General features: G+C 38.0%; 2 protein-coding genes and 1 long non-coding RNA gene across 4 annotated transcripts; all 3 read right to left on the bottom strand.

The window, feature by feature from the left end:
• Positions 1-9,785: 9,785 nt before the first annotated feature.
• Positions 9,786-12,285, bottom strand: LOC147517961 (stromal processing peptidase, chloroplastic-like). 2 transcript variants are annotated; one of them, XM_086594716.1, is made up of 3 exons: positions 11,607-12,285; positions 11,383-11,535; positions 9,786-10,024 (listed from the first exon to the last, which is right to left on the bottom strand). In XM_086594716.1, exons 1-3 carry the CDS (start codon positions 11,610-11,612, stop codon positions 9,875-9,877), a joined length of 309 nt encoding a protein of 102 aa, XP_086450842.1. In that variant the 5' UTR covers positions 11,613-12,285; the 3' UTR covers positions 9,786-9,874. The 2 variants fall into 2 exon arrangements, 1 of the variants encoding a protein (XP_086450842.1); XR_015213972.1 differs by having other exon boundaries at positions 9,793-10,075; positions 11,677-12,275.
• A 212-nt stretch (positions 12,286-12,497) lies between these two features.
• Positions 12,498-13,003, bottom strand: LOC147517960 (uncharacterized). Its single transcript, XR_015213971.1, has 3 exons — positions 12,903-13,003; positions 12,728-12,781; positions 12,498-12,606 (listed from the first exon to the last, which is right to left on the bottom strand). It is a non-coding gene; the product is annotated as an uncharacterized LOC147517960 (long non-coding RNA).
• A 3,528-nt stretch (positions 13,004-16,531) lies between these two features.
• Positions 16,532-17,830, bottom strand: LOC147517959 (uncharacterized). Its single transcript, XM_086593759.1, has one exon. It carries the CDS (start codon positions 17,828-17,830, stop codon positions 16,532-16,534), a length of 1,299 nt encoding a protein of 432 aa, XP_086449885.1.
• Between the last annotated feature and the right edge of the window lie 4,733 nt (positions 17,831-22,563).

Here is a 22,563-nt window from a genome sequence, read left to right as displayed (position 1 = left end):
TCATCCTATTATGTCCCTTGTTTGTCAAAGTTCCAGGTATCTCCTTTAGAGCTTTATGGACTTTCATCTTCTAAAGAGTATTAGAACACGCAGTTGTAGGACATTCTAAATGTTGTACACGATAGCACATACCAATGCCCTAATCGTGTCAGATTTTGCATTATTGTTTTTGGTACTCATAATCCAATACCTTCCATCCTAAGTTAAGACAATAAGCAAAATAGGCCAAGAGCAATCACTTACTAAAATAAAATGAGAGGGAGAAAAAAAATAGCAAAGAAAGATGTGCATGCAAACACTTCATTTCCAAAATAAGATCATTTTTAAAAAAGGCATTGTGCATAGAAATAAGATCATTCAAAAAAGGCATTGTGCATAATGAATGGCATGGCATTTCCAAAAAAAGGCAGCTCAATGAAAGGAATGTAATATCTTAGTGCATTTTGGGTGGTAAACATTGTGCAAAAATATCTTTAGTGCACTTGTAAGTTGTTAACATATTTTGATGTAGAAAGGCAAGTTATTTGTTATTGAATTGTGTTGATTGTTTAAATCAACCGACAGTGTGCTTGTGATAGTATGAACTGTAGAGGGACGATCTATCCCTATACGAATACGGTTGGTGCATGGCTAGTGGAGCAATTCTTTTTTTTTTTTGCGCATCGAAGTTCTTATAAGTTTTTTTGATTGGTGGAGTAGGGTGGGATTCAACTGGTTATAACTTGAAATATGTGTTAATGATGCGTTTGAGTAAGTGTAATAAACCAATCATACAACTTGTGCTAACCAACAGTATACCAATCCAAAGGAACCTTAGAATACTATTTAAAAAAAAAAGGGAACCTAAGAATCGAGTGCAACTCTCACAGGAATCATATTTGAAACTTTGAATACAACGAAAAAACAGGGCAACTAAGTTAGTACATAACTGTTGTTCATAACAACTTTAAATAGAAACATGGTATACCAAATCTCAAAATCTCCGTATCTTTTTCACACAGCCAAACTCCAAATTGTTTTTTGGTAACTGGTATTTTGTTAAGTGGTAACATCATTTGATATATCAAGCAACACAGCAAGCAGCATCAGCATTAGCGCAGCAACATCAACAGCAGCAGCGTAGCAGCATCAGCATGAGCAGCAGCTTAGCAGCATCTGCATCTGCATCAATGCATCAGCATCAACATCTGCATCAAGAAGCAAAGCAGCATAGCAGACATCGAAGCAACATCTGCATCAAGTAGAGCAAAGATCCGATCAATCAAAAGAAGATCAACATCGAAGACAAGAACAACATAGCAAAGAACATCGCATCGCCAGCAGGAGGTAGTATGCATGAGGCAGCAGCAGCAGACATCAATCCACACACACCAAACACTACACCACTAAACCACCTGCCACCTGCCACCTACACAACAAAGACGGCAAAGAAGACCTACACCACTCACGTAGTAGACATCACCACCACCAAAGACCACCTACTACAAGTAGTAGACACCAGCACCACTACACCACCTCCCACCGCACATGACCACCACACACACAAAAACCAACCAACACACTCACCACACTACTACCACCTGCCAGCACCACCACACTACCACCACCTGCCACTTGCAGCACACACGCAACACCACAGTTACACACCAGCCAACACAAACACATAACACCACCAGCACATTCACACACACCTAACAATAAAACATCATCTTCGCTAGACCTTCAGTTTAACTTCCATGGCATTTCAATATATTACAAACACAACCCAAATCTATAGTTATCAACCCAAAAGTTATCAAATTCGGTTCAAATTAACACAATTTTACTATAAAAAGAAACAAATTAACTTACAGTGAAAAATTAGTGCCACCACCTCAAAAGCCACTTCAATTCAAGCACATCAAAGTAGAAGAAACGTAGGGTGTTGCCTTCAATTGAATCCTATGCTAAGCACATCAAAGTAGAAGATCTCCACCACTTCAAATCCACTTCAATTCAATCAATGTGAATGTAGGGGGGTGGGGGTACGGAAATATAGAAGCATCAATGAGCAGAACCCATATGCACATCAAAGTAAAGTACACACCGAAAAAGGAACCCTTCGCTAGAAATATTTAAGCAATCATCATTCATTCTCGTGTTCAAGTTAAATGAATAACGCCACCACCATATTCAAATAAGAAAGTTCTAAAACACACAGAAAACAGAAAGTTCAAAGCATAGTGAAAACTGTAAATGTAGACGACGCGATCAAAGAGTAAATTGAAAAGCACACAACTCAAGCAAAATGAGTTCCTACTCCGAAGCACAAAAGCCCAAACCGTGAAGCAGGAAGAAAATGACAGGAGTGGGTAGTTGTGTAGCACACATGTCCTGCATCAGGGAGGAGACAGTCATGTGATATGTTGATGAATATATTTTTTGGAAACGATGAAGCAAAAATAACTAAACTGGATTGAACCAAATGGTTGAATAAGTGCTGACCCACTACTGAACCCTTGTTTTTTTTGCTTGGTGGAGCTCAGATTCCATATTTTGGCTTGAAAGCTCTTTTCCAAGTACTCCATCTTCGAAATTGGGGCTGCCACTTTTTGGGTCATGTATTTAACCACAATAAGTTTAATATAGGTGAAATAATACTGTTTTTGTAAATGAAGGGATCAAAAGAATACCTCATCAATAATTTCTTTCATAAGTGGGTCATCAACATCCATAGTAGCTGGGAAAATCTTGTAGATAACAAAAGACTGGCTTTCCTTCGTACTCTGACTGAAATAATTTATTTTAACTTGGAAAATAAACTCTTTTCCAGCAACTTGCTGCAATGCATCCTGAACGATTTGTGGGCCATTTTTCTGTGTTAGGAAGCACTTTATTAATATTTGGTGAGAAGAATGTGTTTTGTGTTTAAAAGTAAAACATTAGCGATAAAAGAAAAGTTATAGGGTTGTGCCTTCTTGTAGGAGTCCACCAATTCTTTAACCAGCTTCTGAATAAGGTATTCAGCTTCCTGATCAAAAGCAACAAATTGAGTAACCCCTGACGAATCTTCCACATCCATTCTTAGAAGGCACCTGGACACTCCAAATAAAATTTATAAAAAGTGGATCCGCCAAAAGTAAAAAATTCGATAAGGGATTAATGATCAACCTCTCATTGCGGCTCTTGATTTCAAGGTTACAGTTTGGGCAAATGCGCTTAACAACCTTCTTGTTACAGTTGTTGTTGGTGCATGAAGTGTAATACCAATTCGTGTCGAAGACATATCCTATGGTTGCTTTGCAAGTGTAGGTTGCTCCCTGTTTTACGATCGTAATGAACTTTAATAGAATGTTGGGCAACGAAACAAAGTTGGCTCTAATGGATTGAATGTTACCTTATTGGATTCATCTAGTCCCATTTCCTTTAATTTGTCTACTGAAACCCTACAGTTTCTAAGCAGTTCTTCCTCAGAGAAGCCCTATTTTGCAGATGAATGTTGCTTTGTTATTTGCACTTTGGTATCCCCCAAACTATAGAATTAAGAATGACAAATATTGTAATGCATGACATGATCATGAGGTAATATGATAAATACAAAGAATAAGATGATACATTGACCTGTTTTTATAGTCGATAACATCCTGGGTGTCCAAATCTATGTAGACCTTCGTTCCACTAAGCGATGAAAGAGAAAACTGGCCTACAACATAGTATTAAGACATGAAATATGCATCATTTTGCTTTGTGTAGTTAAAAAAAAAACTGAGTACATGAAGGTGGAATAAATGTGTACCTTGGAAATATTTTGGATTAAGTGAATGGCAATGATGACCACATCTTCTTGTGTCAAAAGATCATCCGGAAACTCTTCGGTTAAAGCACCCCATAAAGCAATAGTCAATTCCCCGGCATTGATTATAGGATCAGTTGTGTTAGGAAAAAAAATACACAGTGCTTATTAGATCTTAACGTCGGCAAGTTACCTATGATCCATGAGCACAATCTCAAAAGTTCCATTTTTTTGGGTGATCTCACCGATTCGCTTAAGGAGTCCAATAACATCTAATTTTTTGGTTGACATAAAATGTTAGATTACATTCGTTAAGGGTTAATTAAGAGGTGAAAGAGAAACTCGTAGCAAACTATTACCTATAAGTGAGTCTTGTCGTGAACTCTACTCTAAAGGGTGTCGAACTGTGAGAAGTTGAATTTGTGCCTTGCAATGTGGGTACCTTCCACATCATCTAGTGTAATCACTGTTCTAGCATTAAAATAAATCTTGTGTTCATTCTTAACCGGGCGATAATCTTTTGCAAGCCATACATCGAATTTCTCCATGGTGTAGACATTGCCTTCTTTTAACACACCATCCGTAAGCAAATCGTGAAAATCCCCAAAATATTTCTTTAGTAAAACGACATGGATGTCAGCACCTTGTGTTCGATGCGGGAAACAACAGTAAATTCAGCAAATCATTATAGCATGGTTTTGGCAAACAGATGGCACACATAGAAATATAATCACCTTTGGATCTAAAAGAAGAAACTCAAAACTAAGAGTGTCGTTATATTTCAAATGCACTGACTCCCACAGCCTTGTAATGCGGCCCCTCACTTTATATCGGTTTGATCCGTTGCGGAGTTTGTCAAGGTCTTGATAGTTTTGCATCGACATCGGGAGACGCTTAAGGATAGGAAAAGGCCCAAATTAGAACAGTATCGTATTAAAAAAAAATGGAGGAGAAAAGAAAGAAAAATTATAACTAAAACAACAACAAAGCCTGAATTGTTTAAAAGTGCGTTTGTCGATGAAACGACAGTGAATGTAGACGCCACAACTATTTAACAACCCATTCAAGAATGACAATAAGTTGACCGTACAACTGGGTTAGGATGGGCAGCAGCAACACTTGATTAAATTACACAAACAACTCAAGAGGGAAATGGATGTAACTAAATGAAGATTGCACAAGGAAATACTGCAAATTAATTTTTTTTAGTAAGTCTAAGGAGGCATAACACATGAATAAGGTTATCTTACGCAATTTTGATACCATCTTGAATCTACAATCCCACATATTCCTAGGAATAAACTATCTTGATAATGGTGGCCATCTAACAATTTCTTAAAGAAACACAAAAAAAGAGACAATATTTAGGAGGCAGGACGTTAGATGCCTCAACATTGATTTGTAGAACATCTACTATGACAATCTTTTCTCGATAATGGCTACTATGATAGTCATGGTAGCTTAGTTAAGTAGTGAGTAGCCGGCATGAAGTAAGAAATAAGAGGGAATAAGCACAAAACCCGATTGTTGAGGTTGTAACACCGAAAAAAGTAGCTTGATCTGAAGAAGGTGAACAAATGGGGCGGATCACGAATTCGATACTAATTTATAGATTATGAAAAAAAACATATAGAGGGGAAAGGAGAAGAGCCCCATCCGTTCTGATGATGATGAGGATGTGGTTACAGAAGATGGAGGGTTTAATCGAATTGTGAATGATGGTGGAGAAAAAAGAGGAGTGCGAGATATATATTATTAAGGAGGTTAAGCGGCTGGAAACTGTTGAGGCCCAAGGAAATAAATCAGCATGCAATAAAAGTCAAAACTACGACACATTGAAGAATCAACACATTCTTTGATCCTTAATTGTATATCACTCCCTTAAGTGTATACCATACATTGAAGAATCAACACATTGATGATCCTTAATTGTATATCACTCCCTTAAGTGTATAACATACATTGAAGAATCAACACATTGTTATATTAATGAAAACACAAACTGACAAGCTAATTCCAAAAGGAAAACCCCATACCAAAAGATGGTTGTTTTCTGAGAATGATGAAACACCAATATTGGGCCAAAAGTTTCTTTTGCTTCAGCGCCAGCAGTCAAGCCATCGTGATGCCACTTAGATGACCAAAGAAAGGAGAAAATTGTTGTGTGCGAGAGAGTTTGGCATAGCACACCATTCAAAATCAGTGGCAACAAATTATTAAAAAGCAGTAAATTCATATGGTTATTGGTTAGTATAGTTATGATCTACATGGACGATGAGTTGATGCTGCGCAAAGCAATATATTGAGTCGTGCAGTTTAGGTTAAAGATCAAAATTTTGGCAATGCTTGATAGAAAGCACTGGGCAATATATTGAGTCGTGCAGTTTAGGTTAAAGATCAAAATTTTGGCAATGCTTGATAGAAAGCACTGGGCAACAGGTCAATAACATTTCATGCATTTAACATTTTGAATAGGGAAATAATTATTATTTAAAAAACTAAATAGTTAAAAATTTATTGGTGAAGGTGAAACGGAAGCAAGTGAGGATTACAACTTAATCTATGTCTTCCATGGAAGTGGGATTAAACTCTTTATCATAGGAGGTTTTGATCAGCGTCTTGGTGTTTTTGGCAGGGGTCTCTTCAACCTTGAGTTTTGGTTTAAGGTAGTTTAGGTGTGACTTGGTGAGATGATAAAAAACATACATCATTGCTTTTAGACCGGCAATGCCTGATGGAGTTTCGGGCTTATAAATTGGGAAGTTGTCCTCATAGGATGCTGTCGGTGGCTTGCTTGTATCCGGGCCTTCGTTTGATAAGTGAGACATTTGCTGCAAAAGATACATGAGAGCCACCAAACATTAGGCACATAAATAGATGACAATGTACAAATTAGATGAATAATAAAGAAGAGCAAGTGGGAATCGTACCTGTGGACTGGGTGTTGGTAAGGGAAAGCTTGCTTCTATGGCGAGGTAATGAGAAATAGATACCAAGTTTTATCGCATGAAAGGGAATTGAGGGTGATTTTTTATAGGGGAAGGAAGTAATGTAGTAAATGTAAAAGGGTGGGGAATTGATGAGTATGGGAGTTACATATACATATAGGATGAAGTGAGTCAAAAGAAGTAGAATGAAAAATGTTTTTAATGTAATAATTGCGGTAGTTTTCATACTAACGATGTATAATAGATTAGGTACAAAGCAGGATTAATTTGTTTGAAAAGCAATGTAACTGAATATAATGTGAGTAATGATTCCCATAACAACGAATTTAATCAGCCAAACCGACCTACTAAAGATAATCTTTGATTTGTCTTGACACATGCGCCCATGTGTATCAATGCAAGCTAACATTTAACAAACAGTGTGTCGCAAATAGGTGGTAAAAAAAGTAGGTCTGCCTAGCAATGCTCGTATAATGTTGGTTAATAGAGATGCATATTCGTTATGCGGGGGATAGGAAGCAACCGAGGTCTTTTCTAACGCACCTAACAAAGATTGTTTGTGCATGCTAGTACGCTTTGTAAAAAAAAGAGCTGGTTTGGGAACCTTATTTTCATGGACGCTTGGAATGATGCATTTATTTTTTGGGGTGGATCCGTAGGCATTGGCTTATGTGGTTAAGTTGGGATGTAAAATTTTTTGAGCACATTATTAATCTGGTCATGAATCAATCTCAAGTCACACAACAATGCGGGCTCTCAAGAGCAATTGGAGAGTGGTGATAATTTTGGTTTTTTTAGGCGTTAACTAATGTATTAGATGCTTGGTTTAAGAGCTCAACCGTCGGCTACCACAATGACCACTGAATTAAAATACCATCCTCTATTCTTGCTGGACTAATGAGCTGAAAGACAATAAAATAATAAAGGCTTGGCTAGATTGTGACTAAAATGGTTAGTTGTATACCTGACTTATGACTCGGTACTGGTAAAAGGCTTTGTCAACTTAACCTTAAGTAGACACGATCGTTTAATAGAAGAAGGAAGCAGATAATTAACCGAGAAGTAGATATATATTGGTTGTTTTGAGGAAGGGTATGTGCTAAGCAAACAACATTGATTTTGGCCGAAAGAAAAAGGGAAACAGGGGGGAAAAAATAACCAAAAAAAAAAAAAGCCAAACAACACTGATGAGTTAGATAGGGGAAAAAGCTCAATGAGATAGACAGAGGTTCGTTCAAACATGGTATACATAAACGACACTCCATAATGCACTAAACACTAACAAAGCCTGTTAAGATAAAGCAAGTTGCAAACATAGTTGTGCAATCTAGGAAGCAAAGGGAAACTAAATAACTGATAGGTAGGAAGGAATTAATTTCCTTCTTTTTCTTCAAGGGTCGCCTTATGCCCCCATGTCCATCGAAGATGGTACGTAGTCAAAGTCGTCAGCGTCGCTCTCCTCATCATCACTAATGATGATCACATTAGGAATGACATGCTGTGCTTGCAGAGTTGCAATCTGTTGAAGTAGGGTAGTGTCAGGTTTGAAGTTGTTGAGTCTCGGCTTGGAGCTGTTGATTTTGAAGGCGCATTTGGCATAGTTCTCGTGAGTTGAAGTCAATAAGATCAAGATGGTAGATAGAACGAAGGTATTCGATCACTCTCCGGGCAGCAACCTCATCAGAACCATTTTGGCTGATAGATGGATCTCCGAAACATCTCTTCTTAGATGTGATGAATGTAAGGGTCTGTATATCGACCCAAGATTCGTAATGGCCGAACCTGAAGACTGCATCATAGATAGGTAGTGGTAATCCTATTTGATGGGTAACGTCATTTAGCAAGTGTTTGAAAGAAATTGCAACTGTGCTGCCGTTTTCCATTGCCTGTGACAAATTGTGTCAAAAAAGAAGATGTAATTAGAATAAAACATAACTGAATGAAATTGGTAAGTGTGTAGTACAATATGAAATTGTTATTAGCAAATGGGGAAGAAAACTTACGGGGTAACTTGTCGGAACTATGTGCTTGGAGGACCTGGCCATTCAAAGAGACAGAATCGTAAGTATAAAAAAAATGTTAGCTCAATAAGGCAAATGGGCAGGGGGAAAAATGAACCTCGTGGAAGAGAGGACAGAATTATGAACAACTGGCTGGTTATGAACTCATTCCGACAATGTATTTATAGGAGTTGAGGAGACCTATAAATGACGATATATAGTGGGAAGGCATGGGTGGAAAGCTATTTAAAAACTGTTAAAGGAGTTGCTTAAAAACTTTAATTAGAGGAAGAGGAAAGGAACAGTTTTTTGGAGTGGGAGAGGAGACAAAGTGTATGGGCCAAGCGTTAAGAACTGAAGTGTTGTGTTTTCATATAGGAACCCCGCAAAAGGCGGGAAATGATATATTGGCTCTGGCAGATTTTAAAAGACTGGGTGCCTAAGGTTTTCAGTTCATAAAAAAGAGTGTTTCTCCAACGCTAAAATTCTTTTGCTGATAACCCCTATAAAACCACACCGGGTAAATATGCCAAGTTAATTGACAATTCTTTTGGGTGTCTGTAACATGGGAAGTCGACGTTGCAAATCAGAAGCAAACCAATCCGACGAGGAACAACAAATGCGTGTGAATTCTCTAAATACTACGCAATTTGTGAGTTTAAAGGTTTTAATTACCTAATAAATAGTCTTGCGTTATCAGGTGCTCGTCAGTGAGAGAAGAATGCGCAGAAAGAGAGTAGGTACTGAAAACATGCAAAGTAGTTTAAAGCCATTAAAATTGTGTTGAAGGTGCGAACTGAAAACTTAAGAAACAGTATAAAGACACCAGCATTTTGGTGAATGTGTGCCTGAACATTGTTAACGCAACTAATAAAATGGTCTGTGTGTGCCAGATTTTGTAACCTACCTATAAATTATGCTGGAAACCAATTAATTAGAAAGTTGTTAGTGTATACGTTATTTACCAAAAGAAGGCGTCTCAAACATGCTCAAAGCAGGTGCTTTATAAGAACATCGATAGAATTACAATTGTTGAGGGTCTAAAAGGTTTCATGCATTCTTGAAGACATTCTTAGAAGTGAAGAACAAAACATGTACATGAGAACTGAGCAAGTTCAAGAAAACACTACAACTTTGCTCGCAGACAATTTTTATTACACATTACAAAGCACATGTGAAACTGAATGCTTGATCACCACAGTCAGTGTCCACACTGGAACATTGTTAGCTAATACCCCAAAGTCAGCTGCACTGTTGAAGGAAGCATTTTTGTAAGGATCCTTGTGCGACTTCTTTCCATAACTCTATAAAGAGAACAAAAAATAATCGAACCATAGAAACTCCTGGACGCATACCTGTTGTTTTAAAAAGGGAAAGAACAAACGTGAGATTTAAAATACCCAAATGAATAAGAACACACCGTACCCGAGGCAAAATCCATTCAGGAGGCACAATTTAAAAGTTTTTCCTACAACAATTAACTAATTAACAATCGGTAACCTCGGCTAAACAAAAAAGAAAAGAAGAAGGAAATCCCTTGTATTAAAACCTCATGCGGGACTCCTATCTCCTCATGGATACCTTCCACAATTACAGCGTCCCTTATCACCTAAACATGGTTGCAGGCGCCATATAGACAGTTTAAGTTCAATAAACAATTGTTTTAAGTGTCCTACAATTGCTGTTTTCACATTGTCTGCTTCTTGGATCATTAAATTGGATATCATCCTTGGTGGTGACCAACATGGAACTCAGAAACACGGTTTCAATGCGTCCATGTGTGAAAAGATTCCCACGGAGAATAGAGGGCTTAAAGAGAGACTTGACCCACACTAAAGTTTCTAGGAAAGAACGAACATGCATGTTTACCTACACAACTTGATCCGCTGCATAAATCACAAATCCTCAAATAACAGGAAAAGCTAAAATCTGAAGATTACTAACAATTCATGATATTTGAATTACGTTCTTAACTTTTTTTTGTTACGTTACAATGTCGCGTCATAGTCGGTCACAACTTGATATGGATTCAAATTGCCACAGTTTTTGCACTGTTACCATACATAATACATACACGATCACATAGTTGCAATAAGGGAAGTTTCAATGATAACCAATAAGGGATTGACAACTCCATTTTAAACAAATTTCATAAAAAGCCATTATGTGATAATTTAATGACACTTCTAAGAACGCAATGTACCTCTTATTCACAATGACGATCTTTCGCAAAAAAAATTCCAATTCTTTTGGGTGCTTCTACTGAGTAAGATTTGACCAACAATCTAGTCTAACTTTGTGTGACAGCCCCAATGAACACCTTCAATGACACTAAAGATTCAGCAAGGTAATTGGTAGTTCTACGGGACAGTTGGGACATTTCCCACCAAAGGGTCCCTACAACCCAAACTTTTTTATGTTTCTATCATGTAAACCTTACTATTTTCCTATATAAAGATGCGTGAGAGAAGGCTGAAATCAATCAAGGGCCATACTCTCTTTTTTTCCAAAATTTATTCTTCATTAACATTAATATAATTTTACTTGAACACACGACAACCATGCTTCTTTAGAGATTCAGAATATGACAATGATGCTAATAAATTTTTTTTTTGATAATTAATGCTAATAAATATTAATTATAGTAGCTCCGGTTTCTTACTTGTTGAGACTGAAGATCAGATGGTGAAGGTCGAAACATGATTGGATCGAATCCATGCACTTGCTCAGCACTTCTCCTCGCGGTAATTGTCCCCAGATAATCCAGAATGCAAGATTCAATTTCATCCTCTGTAAAATCTCCCACAATACTCACCTAAAAGAAGACATTAATGGGGATCAAGGCAACAAAGGGGGATATATAGTTTTGAGATGATTCTGAGATACCTCCATATTATAACCGAAAAATTGATTTCAGGAAAGATTCTTCGTATGTCTTGAGTTCTTATGTACTAACCTCATGGTTACTACTTGATGAATCGTGTCTAATGGGCCTTCTTAATTTTCCTCCAAATCACTGTTGTAGAGTTCTTATGTACAATTAATTTTCTTAATTGTGGTGGAAGACTGATCTGACGTCCAGAAAAAGGATCAAACAGGAAGTTACCATTGTGATTTGCCATTCTCAAATAGCCTTGGGCAGATCCACAGCAGAAACTCCGACTTGCTAACTTTGGCAGCTTAAGATTATAGATTGTACCTTCTGAGAGACTTAAGAACATTCCAATTTGTGTGGTTTCATCGTGAGAGATCATTAACCAAGGAAGTCGATTGAGTCCATGAAGGTAGTGTATGTGCTCTACTGCAATGGACCTCCATGCATGACAAACTGCAGCAAAACGGATATAATCTCTCAGACATAGTCTACACAAAATCATCTTCTTCGTTGGTCACCTTATTGCAACTTCCCTTTCTTTTTGTTATAACTCGATTCCCATATCACCTCTAAAAAAAATGACATATGAATCCATGAAAAAAAAAGGCAGCATAACATTTGGTCACATGAACCAAGAACAAATAGAAAAGAAACCGGCCTCATATTTCCTTCATGAGTTCATCTCCTCTGGAAATCTGGGAAACAATCAGGGGCAACAAAAATTGATTAAAAATAAAATTCTGGAATGTGATTTTCAAATAAAAAACGTTCTAGCTAGCAAAAAGTGCGAATCTACCAATAGCCTTCAATGTAGAATAACATCAGAACGTGTACAAAGTTCAAAGATGCTTAATCTGAAAAAATATATTAAATTTAATCCACGCGCTTAATCTGAAAAAGTACCTGCAGTATTCTTCTCAAGAAGATCAAATTACGACTTTAGGCTTTTCGAGACATCTAAAAATAGACAATGAAAATCTTCAGAGATTCACCCATTTAGGAACTCATTACCTACAAAAAAAAGAAGAACAAAATAATGCAGAATAACATCAGAACGTGTACAAAGTTCAGAGATGCTTAATCTGAAAAAAAACAACCAAATCTAATCCACGCGCTTAATCTGAAAAAGTACCTGCAGTATTCTTCTCAAGAAGATCAAATTACGATTTGAGGCTTTCCAAGAAATCTGAAAATAGACAATGAAAATCTTCAGAGATTCACCCATTTAGGAACTCATTACCAACAAATCATTTAAACATATAGGCCCCAGATCCCAAACTAAGGAGGTAGCATGCGTATTTAGAGACCTGATAGTTTATAGGCTTCCAGATACTGACTTGCAGCTACCTGATGCTGCTCGATCAATCTAAATCGATGCCCTAAAATGACTATTGGTGCCACACACACTCTGGATCTGAACGCATCATTATATTCAAAAACTTAGAGAATGATTTTTCAAGTCACTCTTCAACTTAACTTTGTAATAGTAGTTCCAGGCACTAATACATTTGGGATTTTCTCGAATAGTGGCCTCTCGCCTCGGATGCACATCGGTTGCATCAGTGGCAATAGATGCTATTTGAGTTTCAAGTATCTCAAGCTCCTCTTTCTTCTAAGTCGATGGTGTATTAGATGCCACTTTTCGTGTATCTTTAATAACTTTGAATGTTTCTAAGTACCGCCCCAAGGATGCCAATGCTTTGCATAGGTCTATTATAAGTTGGTAATGTTCGTCGTCCTTCATAAGATTTGGCAAGGGCGGCTCAATTATTGTTGGCCATGTAGATCCTTCATCCGAATCATCATTGTACCATTCCTGCCCAGCAGCCGGTACCGCATCTCTTATTTCTTCCTTCAAATTAAAGCTTTCCTTTCTTGAAGTGATCTCTTTCCTCTTGCAGCTTTCAATAACGCAACAGGAGCTGCTAGTGGCCTGAGACCTTGAAATATGAAACCATCTTGATGGTCATCTAATACTTAAACTTTTTCAAAAAGTGTTATTTTCAGAAGCCTATTTTTGGGTCTAATTGTTTTGGCCGCATGTTCAACTCTCAAAGTTTCAAAAATAAGTGGAAAGATTGGATGGCAGCCTAAAAAAGAAAATTACCATCTTTCCTTGGAACAGCTAAGATAACTGCTACTTCAGCAGCAATGAGGTCAGCTTGTTCCACATATTGTGTGCCCCAAATTTCCCTTAAGCGCAACTCCTGTTGTAGCTACTGCACAACCATGCTTCCTGTCAAAAGCAGTATCTAAAGTCAACTTAGTATATGCTAGAGATTAGACTACAATCTTGCATAATTTAAATATAGACCATAAATCAAAAGGGTTGAGCAGTAGTATGGAAGAAATGCCCTCTGTATAAGGAGGCTTAATGGGAATGAAGCATTGTTCATACCATTTAGATAAATGCTTTGCAGGTTACTATACAGCAATCACCGACAGGTTTTGCAAATGATAACATTATCTATTGTATATAACAGTGCAAAAATCTATATAGAATAATCTATCATCAGAACCTATTAACCCACCCACATAGCATATAGGTCAATGGGCCATACTACAACTCTTGACTTATCTCCTAATAAGCTAAAGCGCCTGTATTGGCAATTCACATACATTGATATGTGGAAAATTTTGAGTGTTAGTTGATATGTGGTATGTGAAAAGATGTGGTATAATATATTTCTTGAATGGCATCTACAATTGAACAATGTGAAAACCACTCGATTGTGAACAATACCAAGACATATTTATGTATCATTTAACGGTGTTATTAATAGTTTCTCATAAAACTAAAATGACAAAAAAAACATCATACCTGAAACCTGATTTATGTGTTGTGCCTAATAACCGATCGGATAATTTTGTAGGGCTCAAAGCAAGCAAGGAAAAAAGACACGGAGAACTACTGAAGTTGTCATTATTTAGTAACTTGATGCACTATGCAGATTACAAAGATGCTTTCCCTAATAAGCAAAATGTGAGAAGTGGGATGAGGAAAGGGAAACCAACTTCAACATAAATAACAACTTCTAGAATAATCGAAGACAATTTAGCATAAGTTCATTACAATAGAACTTCTGGGTACACTATATTGGTGGTACATCTAGAAGAGTTTGGTGGAAGGACTACACTAATTCTCTTCGAAGATGTGCACCTGGAGAGTGCCACATATAATTGTCCATGGCTGAATACAGGAGTTCGTAAATCTATCCCAACATACTTCACTGACTACCCTTGGGATTTATTTATTGTCATACCGTACGCAAGTCTAACTGGAAACTGGTGGCGTGTCATTGGGACGGCCAGCTCTATAGATAAAGGGGTCAAAGAGATCCTAGGTAGAAGTGCTAGCTCGCCTACGTGTTCCCCGGTTATAATGATTGCTTCAATCACTTTATAGGCCCATTGGAGAACAATCAGGCATGTTCCATTGCAAAGGCCAGCTTTGGGACCAATGTTTTTGAGCAACATAATTGGGCACCCAAGTTTCAACTTGAGCCTGAAAGGAGGTAAACTGGATGGGTCAAGCAAGTTAAGGAACTCAGTTGGATAGTCGCCAACAGGTCGCGGGGAGACTTATCCGCGGTTTTCTTTTCATTTGATTGAGAGTCAGCAACATCTGGAGTTGAGTTGGTTGTTTTCCTTTTTTTTGTGGACGTAGATTTACAATCAGTATCAACAGCTTTATCTGCAGCCAAATATTTGAGAACTTCGCCAGAAAACAAACGCAAGGCCATGTCATTAATATCCTTGACATCATCGTTCCTTGCAGCTAGAATAGTACGTTCTCTTAGGAATTCTGGTGTAGATGTGCCCTCCTCGTCCAACTCAGGGTATACAGAGAGAATTAGATGTCGAGATAAATGCGGTTTTTGTATACCTGATGGCAGCTCAACTGTTTCTTCTGGATTTGTGCCTATCTACACGATCACTTAAAAGTAAAGTGCTTAGTTTAACATTAAGTATTTGCGGCAGCAACATTTCAAAGGCAATGTTGTCATAAGTATTTACCTCGGTAAGATAGGTTCCAAAGTCAATGTTGTCTACATCCGACATGTCCAGGCGCATGTTTTGAAATAGATGCAAAACTTCCACATGCCTCCAGAGTTGAGACCTACGCAAAGATGCAGCAACAAAATCTTCACGGACCCCTTTTGGTATAACAGGCAATATTTGCCAGAAATCCCATCCTAGAATAATGGTTATGCCACCGATTTTTTTTTTTTTGTTTTCATAGATATCTTGAAGCGACTGATCAACGGCTTCAACGTAGTATCTATGTTGCATGGGGACTTCATCCCAAATAATAAGTTTTGCCTCTCTGAGAAGTCCGGCCTGCAATGAATCTTTGCCAAACCCACACATGGTGTCGTTGAAGATGTTTAAGGGCAAACTAAATGTCGAGTGAGTAGTGCGGCCCCCAGACAATAGCAAAGATGCAATTCCAGAGGAAGCCACCATTATAATGATATTACCAATACAACGACATGACGCTGCAATCGTATTGTACAGGAATGTCTTCCCTGTACCCGCGGCTCCATTCAATAAAAAAATCTTCCCTTGAGCATTGTGTACGGATTCTGTCACCGCATTAAAAGCATTGCGTAGCTTTTCATTGAGACGACTAATATTAGCATCAATTGATTCTTCTAAGCCCTAATGGTTTAGCTGATGATGCTCCCAAATGAGTCTGTTTCCAACAACACGGCTCCAATCTTCCTTTGGTAGGGGCATGTCAAGGAAATTCGATAGATTCTTCCCACTTTCTTGTAGCAGCTGTTCCAACAAAAACAAACCGTAGTCTGTAACTCGGGCCTCAGATGGATTCCCTATAAGAAACTCAGTTTTCATCCTGTGCCGAAAGTCATCACATATATATTAACGGCAAATCTGTTCCACAATACTTCCGGATGCGTTGGAGAGCACTATGTTAGGATAATGCTGAACAATCGGCGCAGCTGATCCCAATCTGCATGCAAGATGCCTCCTGCAAACATTGGCTCCATTTTTGGTCATCTTCCAATAGCCCTCGTGCAATACATGCTTCCTTAAACATACTGTATGGAACACCGTCCACCAATTTAAATGATGCGAATGATGTGGGCCCTTTAACAACAGTTAGCAGTATGTGTAGATAAAAACGCTCCCCGACATTAGGTTTTTCAAAAAACATTCGGCCAACAGCGAAACAACTATCTCGACTCCTAAGTGTCCATTTTTTAAAACCCATGTTGTAAATGAAGGCTCCAGGCATCTCTGGATAAGTGAACTCTCGGGCTTTTGGATTTTTAGCACAACATTTAAAGAATGCGGTTAGAGTTGATTGTTGATGTTCAACTCGAGCGAGAATTTCATCCAGTGGTTCAGTTGGGTTGTACAAAACCCGATGCATCCCAAGCAAATGTATTGCTAAGCGAACAACGTTGGGTACCTTTTGGTGCATGTTAAACTCTAGAAACCTCCAGACAGCTTCCTGTGGGCCGATATACCTCGCGTCGACGTTTTGTTGTATCTCATCATTTGCTCTAGTTAACACCATGGTTGTTTTGTCAAAACCCTTGTAAATGTATTTATGGATATATTTGACTGCCCAAACTGATGCACACACTTCAACATTAATGTGGCAATCAAACAGCTCAGATAGGTATGGATTATATGGAGCTACATTTTGGTTGGTCACTTTATGTTTCTTGCGCTTGTACTCTATGCCAATGTTGCGACGCATATAAAGCGGGTATCCTTCTTGATCCATTGTTGTTTTCTCAACAAATTCCCGTGGGTATTGGAACTTGCAACGACCATCTTGCATGCAGGGCGCTTTTGGATATTCAGAACCACACGGACCATGAATCATACATTTCATAACTATTTGAAAGAGAGTAGGTTGTGTGTCAGGATTTGGAATCTCAGCAGAAACAATTCGATCGACTTGTTCAATGGTATGAATCTTGTCTTCGTGTTGTAGGAATATGAGAGCATGCATGTGTGGAAGGCCACGCTTTTGGAATTCAATGGTGTAAACATGTGCGACCGCACGACTGAAAATGTGTTTCTTGGTGATTTCATCTATTATTGCTCTACGCTTAATCTCAAAAACACGCGCCACTATCGTTGGTTTATCATTCGATTTTTGATGTTTTTTAAGCTCCGTTAGAACTTCAGGCCAATTCGGATTCGCAGTTGCTGTAAGAAAAACATCTGGATGTTTATGGTAGCGTGTGATGGCCATTGAATCTTGGTAAGTTTCGTACATATGCCTTGGACTGCCTGTATAAGATGATGGCAGGATAACACGCTGCCCAACTTGGCTTGGATGCAGGCCCTGTGCTGCAATATCTGTTAATCCTTGGTATAACTCTGCACGAATCTAAGCTTGTCGATCTCGAGAAACGCGACGCGGTTCCGGTGCATTGCGAGCCCAAGCATCGACTAAAAATTGTTAGCCTAGGGTGCCCGCCGTTCAAAATAGGGGAATACTCGTCTTGGCGATCAAACATACGATAGGCATAGTATTGCGCTTATGTCAAACGCGCATCGGTGGGACAATTGTTAATGACGTTCCACTGACGCAGGTCAGAAGACCAACTGAGATCCCCTCGCGGAAAGAGAAGAACATAATGGAGGGGCGAATACGCGGGGTTACACTCGCTGATCCTTTCTAACCCACCTTCTCGCAAGCGAAGAACAATATCTCGCATGCTATCAAACGTACTCCCCTCTCCTGGAAAAATCACAGCTATCTCTGTTGTGGATGGAAGGTTGTAGCGATGTCGGTCACTCATAGAGCTATAATGCAGTCGGCTGGGACATTGTTATTTGGAGAATCACTTGTATTCAAAATCTCAAAAGCATTCATATACAACCTGTAAAAGTTGTTGTTTTGGATAAGAGTGTCCTGAATGATGCTCAAAACGTCCTTTGATAGTTGAGGGTTCCTACGAAGACGGTGATTCAAAGCCTCGTTTCCATCATAGAAGTAAAGTTGTGAATAGACGGGATCCCTGCCTAGAGATGGAAGGAGTGACCCGACTCTGTGGTAGAGTTCTCCATGGATGACAAATGATTGTGGGCCACGTACACTCAATACACGTTGGTCCGGATCCACACCAAGGCTTGTAAAAGTATTACATGCATTATAGGCACGAATGTGCTCACGGAATGATTTCTTGGTCCATCATTTCCTTCGTATAGTGAGTGGAGAGCAGGTGGCAATGGCGATAGCAAGGTGATAACCCGTAAAAACTCAATTAGATTACTCTAACCTTATTCTTACGGTATCAATAATTTATTTCCTACTCTCACATGTATATTCATGCAATATATAGAGTACGGAATCGTTCCACTCTTAAACCTCAAGACTTAAACAAATTCAATTGAACAAACCCCAAAAAGAACAATGGTGAGAGTGATGTGTTATGTGAAATATCTATTCTATGATTATACTACTGGATTCAATTTATACTAACAAGATATAATAATTCAACTACTGAAATACTAACGGACTCTATGATAAGGAATTGGGGATTGATTCCACCTCGAATCCAACTTAACAACCTAGCGTAGAATGTTGTATCTCAATTCTCACGTTCTTACAGCGAGAATTTCGAGTTCTAATCCCTAGTGTTCATGGCATTTCTACCGAATACTAACTAGCATGTGAGGTCGTTCACCCATTCTCATGGCGAAACACGACCTTCTAGAGTGGAATAGAATCTACAACCAATTCTATACTAACCACTAAATTTTCATCAAGGCTTCATCAACCCCTCTAATAGAGGTTTTAGCCTTGAGTCATCAAACTAACATTTCCCATTGAATCTAAACTAAACATAATATAAAGATTGAAACTTGCTAAATTTAAACCTTAATAGCAATTACTCATGCAAGAATTATTTCAATCTAATAAAGACAACTATTGAATCTAAGAATTAAACTAATTTAAGTAAAGAAATTGAACAAGATTATCAAGAACACTAATTTATTTATCTAATGAAATCAACAACAATAATTTAATACTGAATTTAAGGCAAGAATAAAAACTAATTAATTAATCTAAAACTAGATTTAGAACTAAGGTTTAATGGCTACTTTTCTTATTCTAACCTAATTTATTTTCTAACCTAACTATCTACCATTAACAAAGAGCTAAGCTTTTGTTTTATACATCCAGATCCAAAAATCGTGCATGGGCTTGGAGCCATGCTTTGGGCCAGAGAATCAGGCCCAAAACCCAATTCTTTCAGTCCAAAAAGGCCTCTTCAGCTGCAGTTGGCTTCCACAGACTTTTCGTCCACTTCTGCTCCTCTGATTGGGTCAAGGCTTGGACCATTGGAAATATCTTTCCGAGGCGGTCGTTTTTGACATAAGGTAGGCCCCATTCCGAGGTCCGAGTCCAAAGATATGGTCTTCGGAAGTTCTATTGACTTTGTGCCTTTGTTTACGCGTGCGTGGACTTTGACTCTTCATCTTTTGGCCCGGGCTTTTACAGAGGCTTTGTCTTCTTGAATCTTGGCCTTTAATCACAGAACTCCTTAGCAACCGACCTTTGCTCCTTTATCTCGCTAAAGTGGCACATTTCGCACATAATGGACTTTGAAGCCCGAAATGCATAAAACACGTAATCGGTATTAACTCTTACTTATTATTCACATAATTGGTCTAAAAGTATGATTGTTAAGGGGTTAAAACTACAGTTTTGGGCTCTTATCAAACCACCCCAAACAGCATTTTTTGCTTGTCCTCAAGCAAATATGAGAAATTAGAATAAGTGACAAAAATGGAGTTTATCTACTCTCGTTTATTTGAGTCGCGATTACATTGACCATATCTGACAAGGCCTTAAACCACTAGGAATTCCCTAGTGGACGAAGTTATAGCCTCGTGAGAGTTTTTCAATGAAGGTACTCACAAACTTCATCTATACTACAACGACTAAGAAATAAAACTATTATTTCCTCATTCATGTCTCAACTATCTATACATCTCACTAGCAATTGAATAAGAATAACCAAGTCAAAAACCTAAACTAATATATGCATAATAATCAATCATCTATGATACAAATATATATACTATGAGTAATACTATGAAATGCCTAGCGAGGTTAGTTTGAAAACTTCGAATAAGCGTCCTTAAGTAGGGTCCTCACATAAATGTCAAGACAAAAACCACTCGATTTTTCGCTCAAGTTTCGCTACTCCAATGTGCCGTGGGCCCCCCTTACCTTACCATCTTAATGGCAAAAAAGGAAACCCGAGTCGATCAAAAAAAATCGCCACTTACTATCACACTAACCTATTCCTAATTGAGCTAGAGGTCTTTATTAGGTGTTGCGGGGATTAGGAGATGGTTTAAGAAGGAAGGAAATGGATATTCAAAAGGACAAGTCTGAGATAATAGAGTCTTCATATTATGTAACTTAGAGAAAACATTGTTATTTTCTTTTGCTTCTATACTTTGTTTCCATCCTTAGCCATATTTTTCTTTTTCTTTTCTTTGGCTTTTGACTCCCTTTTATTCTATTTTTGGAGTTTTTATTTATTTCTATTTTTTTTTCTTTCTTGGATGGAAACTTCTTTTCTTTTTCTGAAGCAACTACTAATTTTTGTTTACACAGGTTTTTCTCTTCTTCTTTCTTCACTCATTCTATTCTCAGACTTATTCTAAATTGGGTAGGTTGATTTATTTTTTTTTTTTTTTTTTTTGTTTTTGTAGCAGGGGGTAAAGGAATTGTGGTTTATGGAAGGCTAAAGAAAGGCTCGAGGGGCTTACTAAGCGGAACATAATTCATAAGTTTGAATTTCGGCTATATCGATCCAAAGAAGGCCTAAATTCTCGCTTAGGATATGGCATAGTGATCAAGCAAGTGGACGTGTGATTTCTCTATCCAGGATTTTTACTTCTCCCTTGTGTCATTTCTCAAATGTTTCATTTCATATAAGGCTTTAGGCTATATTCTCACAGGATTTGTAGAATAAGTACTCTAGCCTAGATTTGAGAAAACTTCATTGCTAACAATCATAGATACTCATGTAATATATTTATAGATAGATGCAAAGATTATTACATACATATTAACCTAAGTTTCTAACAATTATTCGATGCAAAAGCTACGTGAGACTTCTAGATTGTTACGAGCATAGAAAGAAAACAATACCAATATTCCTAAGTGTATAGCATAAACTTATTTATTTATATTTTTGAAATTTTTAACTTGAAAACAAATGCATATTATACATATCTATATCCTAACGGATGCCTTAATTACACGCGTGTTTCTATGCCCCAAACAAGAAGCATGCTTTGTCCTCAAAGCATTTAAATAAAGAGGGTAGAAAAATACCATGGAAACGCGTGAAATTCGGAACATCCGCAAAACAAGGTTAGAACATACTAATATAGGAAATAAAAAACCGACGCGAACTCTATAAGAGTTTCACCCATTATGGGGTTAACAGAATTAAATTGCTTGGGACATAAGCGCGGACACTAACTGAAACAAAAACTTACCTCCACTCCAGCGTTTACATTCGTCATCCTCCTCTTCTATAAAGAAGTGAGGTTCCTTCGCATCCCTGCCATGCCATTATAATTTGCCAAGCTTGCCGCCATTTATCATCTACGGATGCTAACCGGTTAAAGCCACTGGGTGGGATGGGGTGTAAGGTGCAACTGATGAGGTTGTATCCTCCACCCTTGCCAAGTCATTGCACGGAAAGATCGAATAATAGAATTGGTGGGTCTCCACAATGTCGACATTAACCCGGTCCGTGAAAGCGGGCACAAAAAGGAAGAAACATATCATAATACGGCAAACTACTATAGGCATAAGAAGATACTTATGCCCTCATGCTATGGGCTTGTGCTAAACTAGACATTAAAAGGTCTTAGGAAGGTCATATAGCAGGCATTCCTCAGCTAAAGCAAGGAAAACATCGCAAGTGGCATCATTCGCGGAAGAAA

Source organism: Coptis chinensis, chromosome 2 (assembly GCF_015680905.1).
Source record: "Coptis chinensis isolate HL-2020 chromosome 2, ASM1568090v1, whole genome shotgun sequence".
NCBI lineage: Eukaryota > Viridiplantae > Streptophyta > Magnoliopsida > Ranunculales > Ranunculaceae > Coptis > Coptis chinensis.
Note: the sequence above shows the minus strand (reverse complement) of the source record. Positions and strands in the feature narration are given on the sequence as shown.

Coding starts and splice junctions, on each gene's coding strand:
- LOC147517961 (XM_086594716.1), bottom strand. Junction 10,025..11,382: donor CTGATCTTCAGTCTCAACAA/GTAAGAAACCGG, acceptor TTCTCTTTATAG/AGTTATGGAAAGAAGTCGCA.
- LOC147517959 (XM_086593759.1), bottom strand. CDS start 17,830: ATGGCCATCACACGCTACCATAAACATCCAGATGTTTTTCTTACAGCA.